General features: G+C 46.2%; 1 protein-coding gene across 3 annotated transcripts in view; it reads left to right on the top strand.

Annotated features, from left to right (window-relative positions):
* Positions 1-8,443, top strand: part of Tbc1d22a (TBC1 domain family member 22A) — a 297,153-nt gene that overhangs the window by 105,428 nt on the left and 183,282 nt on the right. For all 3 annotated transcript variants that reach the window (XM_031352182.1, XM_031352191.1, XM_031352197.1), the window contains exon 8: positions 5,193-5,307. In XM_031352182.1, the coding sequence (XP_031208042.1) occupies positions 5,193-5,307 (115 nt within the window). The remainder of the gene's footprint in view (positions 1-5,192; positions 5,308-8,443) is intronic.

Here is an 8,443-nt window from a genome sequence, read left to right on the forward strand (position 1 = left end):
ACTCAGAAATCTGCCTGCCTCTGCCTCCCAAGTGCTGGGATTAAAGGTGTGGGCCACCACTGCCCGGCCTTTGTTTTCTTAAAAAAAAAAAACTAATAATATAATATAATATAGTATAAATTTCACTAAAACATTTTTACACATGTAAGTGTTATATTTTGCTTGTGTTTCCTGCCATTAATTATCCTTCTTACTTTTTCTTTCTATTCTTTTCTTCACTTGTTCCATTCCCCCAACCCAATACTCTTCCAATCTTCTGTCTCTCTGTCTCTGTCTTTCTCTGACACACACACACACACACACACACACACACGACATGTGATACACATTTGAGTCTAGCTTATTTCACTTAACATGATGTACTCTTGTTCCACCCATTTTCCTATAGATGGCACAATTTTATCCTTTGTAGCTGAGTAAAACTTCATTGTTGACATATACCACATTTTCTTTATCCATTCATCTGTTAATGGATATCTGAGATGATTCTGTTACTTGGCTGTTGTGTATTTGGGTGCTTTGAGGACTCTCGACTGATTTTCACAGTGGCCACACCAGTTCACATCCCCAGCTGAGGGATAAGTTAGTGTTAGTTGTTTTAAAGGTAGCCATTTCGACTAGGGTGAGATAGACTTTAAATGAAGTTTGCATTGTTATTCCCCTCATGGCCAAGGATGCTGAACTGTTGATGAGATATTTATTGGCCCTATCTCTTTGCTTTTTAGGGATCTGTGTGTTCAGTTTATTTGCCCATTTATTGATGGGATGAGCTTTTGGTGTTTAGCTCATTGTGGTTTTTGTAGATTCTGGATCCCCACCCTGTCAGATGGCAAAGACCTCCTCTGTCTGTCCTGCAGGCTGTCTGTGCACTCTGCCGAGTTGTTTCCTTTGGTGCCTCATGCAGTCCTGTTTATCAGTTCTTGCTAAGGTGTCCTCTCTGTCCTGTTTTCCTCTAGAAGTTCAAAGTTTGACGTCTTATTAAAGTCTGTGATCCATTTTGAATTGATTTTTTTTATTAATTGGGTGAGCGATAGTATCTAAGCCATTCTTCTCCACTGGTTTAGAAAAGGGTTGTCTTTCCTTCTCTGTATGCTTTGGCACCTTTATGGAAGTTGAGGTGGGCACAGCAGTGTGGGTTTCTTTCTGTATCTTCTGTTCCCATGGTCTGCGTGTCTGCTGTTGTCGTTAGTTAGTACATTGCTATTTTGCTTACTGTGTCTTTTATAGTGTAGTTTGAGGTCAGGGATTGTGAGACCTCCATCATAGTTCTTTTTCTCCTTGCTTGCTCTTCTGCACCTCCAATTCTGAAATGGTTCCCATGTGGAAAGCCAGTTGTGGCCCTGGCCAGCAGTAGCCAGACCTGTCTGCTGTCTCTCAGGATTTCCAGTGGCTCCTTCAGCCAGTCTTGGCTCCCTTAGTTTGTCTGTCTTTTTTGGCTTGACTTGGCCTTCATTATTGTAGTCTTGAGTCTTGTGGGCTAGGCCCCGGCCGCCTGGTCCTGGTGATGTTCCTTGGCCTTCCTTGTGTGTTAAAGTCAGCGTGCTAGCTGTTGTGGACTTTGCCCATCTGAGTTGTTGATCAGTTCAGAGGCAATTAATGTTTTGTTTTTGTGTTTATTTAGTTTTTGTCTTTATTTTTGAAAGATTTATTCTTATTTTATGTATACGAGTATCCGCCTGTACCACACGCATGCAGTAGCCTGCCAAGGCTAGAAGAGGATGTCAGATCCCCTGGAACTGGAGTTATAGAGAATTGTGAACACCCCACGCCCTCCCTTCCTCCCTCCCTTTCTCCCTCTCTCCTCCTCTCCTTCTCTCCCTTCTTCCCTCTTTCCCTTCCTTCCTCTCTCCCCACCCCTCCCTCCCTTCCCCAGTGCTGTAATTCTAGTCATTCTCCATGGAGCTTGACTTCTTTTTGGTGGGTGCTGGGATTCTGAACTCAGGGCCTCATGCCTGCACAGCAGGCACATAACCCACTGAGCCCTAGCCAGACTTCTTGATTTCTCAGACCTGGGGGAACATGTGGTAGCAATGTTACAGAGTTTCAGAAATGAGCCTTTAGGAAGAGTTCAAAATTTCTGCTACTTTTAATGTGGCCCCCCTCCAACAGACGTGAATATCAAGAATGGGGAATAGAACTCTAAGGGCTAATAATGTCTGCGAGTGTTCATGGTTGAGGCCTCTCAGACCAGTCTACTTCTAGTATGTATATCCATGGTCAAAGGCCTTTGTACATCATGTGTGCTTCCCCACAGTTGCATTAACATTCTGTGCCCAGTGCTATCTTCTCTTTATACCTGCTCTTTGCTAAGCTGACCCTGCTTGTGCCCAATGCTATCTTCTCCTTATATCTGCTCTTTGCTAAGCTGACCCTGCTACCACGGACAGCCCTGTTCAAGTGAGCATGCTGTTCCTGCCCTTTTGCTCAAATTGCTAGAAAAAGCCAAGGGTTTTTCATGGAATTGTGGGCTGTGGCCCCATGAAGAATGATCCCCATACCCCAGAATGTTTTCAGATGATATGACAAAGTAATTGCAATAGATATTAAGTGACTAAGGGATCAGGACTGGTTTTGCAGTTCCAGCCACTACCCATTTACTGGATGTCAGCCTTAGCTTATTCTTCTGAAGCCTATGCCTGTGTGGTTCTAGAAACAAAGCCTTAAGGTAGAAATTTCAGGTCATTGAGAGAGGTCCAGTGGAATTAAGTTCTGAACAGCTGAGCTGACTATGAGCTTCCCTTTGCTCACAAGAAACTGGAATATTACTGGACTTTTCTGCTTTTTCAAGTGCAGCATGACAGAGTGTGCCGTGTCACCAGCAGCTGGCAGAGGCCTGCTCTGAGGCTCCTTCAGGGGAGCACTGTTGTGTCTCTGCAGAGGAGCAGGAAAGCATTGCTCTCTTATTTGCAAATTGGGCTCCTCTGTCCTTAGCACATACTCTGTGCTTGCTCCTGGTTGGCCTTGTTCCCCCCAGGAAGGTGTTAGTTCTGTTGGGTGGTCCTGAGTCTACCTTGAGTTCCATTGATAGAGGCTTCTGTTTAGAACCAACGTCTTAAGAGCCCAGGCCAGCCCAAGTCTTTTTCTTCAGCCTTCTCAGGCCTTTCATGGTATGTGCAAGGCCAAGGAACACATATGTCTTGTTTGCTTGTGTGGGTGTGAGCAGATGGAGCCCTGCTTCTGGGTAGCTGTGACAGTTTCCTGTGTACTGAGGGCCTCTGATGAGGTTCATTCAGATTTTGAAGTGTGTGTGTGTGTGTGTGTGTGTGTGTGTGTGTGTGTGTGTATCATGTATTTGTTAGTGTGAACTTGTGTGTGCGTGGGTCCCAGCTCAGCACTGAGTGTCTTTTCCTGATTGCTCCCACTTTTATGTTTTGGACCACCATGTCTCACTAGCCTTGAAGCTCTTAGATTCTCGTAGGCAGGCTGGACAATGAGCTGCAGGATTTACCTGTCTCTGCCCTGCTCACCAGGATCATATGGTTATATGACAGGGATTAGAGCTGCCCCTGGCTTTTCACATGTGTTCTTGGGATCCTAACTGAGGCCCTTGTGCTTGCAGGATGACACTTTGCAACTGAGCTATGTCCCTAGCCTCTGAACTTGTTTTTATTTTATTTCATTTCAATTTTCCGCTGGTGCTAGCGATTGTTTGTAGGGCCCTCACACATGCTAGGCAAGTGCTCTGTTAGTAAACTGTGCCTCAGCCTCTGAACTTTGTTTAAATATTCATTTCTCTCTAGGAAACTGTTGACTGATGAAAAATGTATATGACTCTATGTGCATGAACATGCCACTCACTCAGCAAATATTGAGCTGGCGCCTGCTGGGCTCCAGGTGGAGGTGGCTGCTTACTCGAGCAGCAGGGTGATGCTGTACTGCTGTGGGTGGGGTCCGAGGGTGGTGATGGTAGGCTCCATGCCTTGGGATCAGAGGCTTTGCTTGTCAGGGCTCTCGGCCTCTCCTTTGTAAATCCTGGGGTTCAAGTGATTTGAGGTCTCTAGACAACCACTCATACTTAGGATGGTAGGTGATGTAGGGTAGGAAGGGCCTGACTCCCCAGAGTGTGCAGCCATTGTGTTCTTCCAGATTTGGTGTACTTGAGGTTCTGGAACACCTTTACTCATGTGAGCACTTGTTCACTGCCTTACTCTTCTGCTTGCCTGTGTGAAATCTGTGCAGAGCAATAAGGCCTGACCTTGTCAGGCTTTGAAGCCCAGTTCCAAGCAGGAGCCACCAGTGAATGACAATTTGAAGGAGGGTGACCAGAGAGTCACAAGGTAGGATGTGACTGGCTCTTACATAAAGAAGGTGGGCAGAGAGCAGACAGAACAGAAAGGAGTGTCTGGAACTGGTCTCAAACACCAGCAGTTAAGCCAGAGGCAAGAAGAGGCCCTTGGGGCTGTGGGAACTGAGATGTAACCTGCTGGGCTCTGAGGAGGGTAAAGAATGTGGGTGCTGGTTAGAAGAGGCCCCTGGGGCAGGGCCAGAGGTTGGGGAGACCTGAAAGGACGATCTTTAAGCCATTGGTATGGGTGTGCATACATATGTATAGGGTCGTGTGTAGGGTGGTATTGGTCTACTGTACCTTGATAAGATTAATCTCAAGAGCAAAGATGGAGAGGATTGAGTGGGATGAAAGATGGTGGAGAGGAAGGATCAGTCGAGCATGAGTGTCCTGAGGAAGAAGGAAGCTAGAGTACTCAACACAGGCACAGCTCAGCGTGCCCACGTGTGTTTTCTCAGATGAAAATAACTTTTAGGGTATTAAGAAATCCATTTCTCTTGTAGGAACACGGATGCAGGCACATATGCTGTATCCCTCTTTCCTTCTCCCTCTCCCTCTTCCCTGCCTGCCCATCTATCACTAAGGAATGAGTCATTGTCTGCCAAGCTCTGGTTTGCTCTGTATCCCTATGACCTATCTGTCTCCAAGGAGCAGAGACGCCAGTGCTGGTGCTGGGGACGAGCTGAGCCCAGGGTTTGGTAGAAGACTGTGGTGCTTGTGAGTCAATAAAAAGCTAAGATTATTGGACTTCTGCAAAGAAACTAGAATTGATATGTCTATGTTTTGTGCCTTAGTGTTGGAGACAGTGAGAAATATTGATGGCATATATTTTAATTAAAAACATGAGTGCATTTTAAATTTTTACCATGTTATTTCTTGTTTTACTGCCAATTCCATTTTCTTTCAGATTTTTGAAAGGATCTTGTTTATATGGGCTATCCGACACCCTGCCAGTGGATACGTTCAGGGAATAAATGACCTGGTCACTCCGTTCTTCGTGGTCTTCATTTGCGAGTACACAGGTAGGCACACACCATGACACCATGCCTCCTGGATACCCAGTGTGAACGTCAGTGGATTTGCTGTGCTCACTGCATATTTACAAAAATTGCCCTTCAACATCACAGTCCTAACTAATGTCAGGGTGCTAGTCAGGGTTCTCTAGAGATTCCGTCCACCTGTCTGTCCATCTGTCCGTCCATCCATCCATCCATCCATCCATCCATCCATCCATCCATCCATCCATCCAGAAAGGGCATTTATTAGAATTGTTTATAGGCTGTGGTGTAGCTAGTCCAACAATGGCTGTCTACCAGGTCTAAGAATCCAGTAGTTGTTGAGCCCATGAGGCCAGATGTCTCAGCTGGTTTTCAGTAAATGCTGGAATTCTGAAGAAGTAGGACAGTGAAGGATGGGCTTGCTAGCAAGAATTAGAATAAGCAGGCAAAGAGAGCAAGCTCTTTCTCCCATGTCCCTTATGTATGCTGCCAGCAGAAGATGCGACGCAGATTAAAGGTGGATCTTCCTACCTCAAAGATCCAGAGTAGAAGTGGATTTTCCCCAACAGGGTCAACTAATCTGGACCCTTGGGGGTCTCAGAGAATGAACCACCAACCAAAGATCATATATGGGTGGACCTAGGCTCCTCCCCCATTTGTGTAGCAGATGTGCTTGGTCTTCATGTGGGTCCTGAACAACTGTAGTGGGGGCTGTCCCAAATCTGTTACCTGTCTGTGGGATGTGTTCTTCAAGCTGGGCTGCCTTGTCTGGCCTCAGTGGGAGAGGATGTGCCTAGCCCTGCAGAGTCTTGATGTGCTGTGTGTGTGTGTGTGTGTGTGTGTGTGTGTGTGTGTGTGTGTGTACCTTGGGGGATGGCTCTACCCTCTCAGAGGAGAAGGGAAGGGGGAAAGAATTATGCAAGGAGGTGGCCAGGAGGAGGGGCAGTGAGCAGGATGTAAAGTGAATAAGTTAAAAAAAAAGTGGATTGTCCCACTTCAAATGGTTTAATTAAGAAAAAAATCCCTCACAGGTGTGTCTAGCTACTTGGGTTTTAGTTAATTCCAGATGTAGTCAAGTTTGATAACCAAGAATAGCCGTCACTAATCCTGGAGAGGCGCAGTCTTATCCTGAAGGCCAGCTTTAAAAACCACCTTTAAATCCGTACTCAGTCACTGCAGATATACTCAAAACTGACACTATCCCATTTTAAAATAATATATGGGAGAAATGAGTCTATTTGGGAGTTTGGTTTCTCCTAGTGGTCTCAGCGCACTGGCTTTCTGGTGACTAGGTCAGTATTTTGTGTATAGCTGTGAACCAGGTGTCCTCCTGTTAGCATCTCCTGATCCTGACATCAGTAGCATTGTTTCATGACAAGGTGGATCACATGCAGACCGGTTAGCTGTGTGAGAGGTAGAGAGTGCCATGACTCAGAATGCTGTATCTTCACATTTTTGGAGGTTTTAGTGTGTGTGCATGTATAGGTACATTGGTTGGTGGGTAGGATAGGTACGTGCTTCAACATGCCTGTGGAGGTCAGAGGGCAATCTGTGGAAGTCATTTTTCTTCTGTATGTGGATATTCGGGATTGAGCTCATTTTGCCAGGCTTGGTAACAAGCCTCTTTAGCCACTGAGTCCTCTTGCCTGCTCATGTGTCCCTTTCTTTCATTTACAGTAGAGTAGCAAACCATAACATGACATCATGTGCTTTGAGCAGATGTGTGCACTTTCTGATTCATGTGTGAAAACATTAATGGATGGGCCACTCTGTTTTCATGAGACCTCCTCCATGGCGCTGCCTTGTTTTTGTGTGGTGATAGACTGCAGCATTTCAGCCCTCAGTCAGCTGTGGATTCTTCCTTTTGTGGTCATCTGGAGCGATGGGATCCATCAAGGACAGGTCATCCTGAGGATGGCAATAAATCCAGTCAGTGAGCTGCTTCTATCATAGGTCATTGCTAAACAATGAGGGAGAGCCACTGTTTACCCCCTAGCATCTCTGTCCTCTCAGGACCATCTGAAAGGTAACATGGGTACTCCTCATGGTCCGGGAGCTGTAGGACCTCTGTCTGTGGCCCTTGGTCAATGGCGAAGTTCTGCCGCATACTTAGAGGATTGATGACTCAGGCTAAATGGGCCATTTGATTAATGTGGTAAATAAGTGTGTTTTAAGTGCTTTACCACCATCTTATGTTGTAAGACCCAAGTGATTCTTAAAGCATTTCCTGATCATTAGCAGACAGGGTGAGTGACCATGACTGTAGTGTTAATTGTCTAGGAGAAACAATGATCAGAGGAGGTAGGAACTGTGCTCTACAAGTCAATCTGGACATGGGCTCAGCGCCGCTCTTGCAAGGTCTCCCCTCCTCCACTTGCACACCTACCTACCCACACCCACACGTGAGCATGCACATGTAAAGATACATATGAATATGCACACACACCAAATAAAAGTTAAAACAATTTTTTTAAAGCTACAGGACTCAGAGAAATAGCCCCATATGGAGGAGGGACTCTGGGCCTAGGAAGCATGGATTGGTGACCATAATAGTATACTGGAGAGCTGTAGAGAGATGGATTGTTCTCACACAGAATGTCCTGAGCTGTTGTTGGTCGGAGGGTATGGATGATGCCTTGCAAACCTGCCTACAGTCGATTCTCCTGCAGGCTCTGAGGAAAGGTCTGTGTGCGTGGGCTGCAAGCCTCAGAAGTTTCGAGAGGAGCTCTAGATTAACTCTGAGGAAGACAGGTCTTAGTGGAGGACAGGAGAGGGTCTGCATGATCTTCAAGATCACTACAGCCCAGGGAGAGGCCGCAGGCATGGAGCACTGGCTCAGCGTGAGGCGGGCAGCTGTACTCCTTGGCTTGTGACCCAGTTTACATGCGGCTCTCGCCTGGGTGTCTGCCTTTTCCTTGTACTTGGGTCTGGGCAAGTTGGTGTCTTGCTGTGCACTGGAGGAGTTTGGCAACTCCATTTGGATTAAATCTCTAAGATGGCTCTCTGTTGTGCAGTTAAGAGTCAGGGCTTTTAAAATCATGTAAAAGAAAGAGGGTAACAACAACAACAAAAAAAGAGTCTGGCAGTGGTGACACATGCATTTAATCCCAGCACTTGGGAGGCAGAGGCAGGCGGATTTCTGAGTTCGAGGCCAGCCTGG

The sequence above is a fragment of the Mastomys coucha genome, unplaced genomic scaffold (assembly GCF_008632895.1).
Source record: "Mastomys coucha isolate ucsf_1 unplaced genomic scaffold, UCSF_Mcou_1 pScaffold11, whole genome shotgun sequence".
Classification (NCBI taxonomy): domain Eukaryota; kingdom Metazoa; phylum Chordata; class Mammalia; order Rodentia; family Muridae; genus Mastomys; species Mastomys coucha.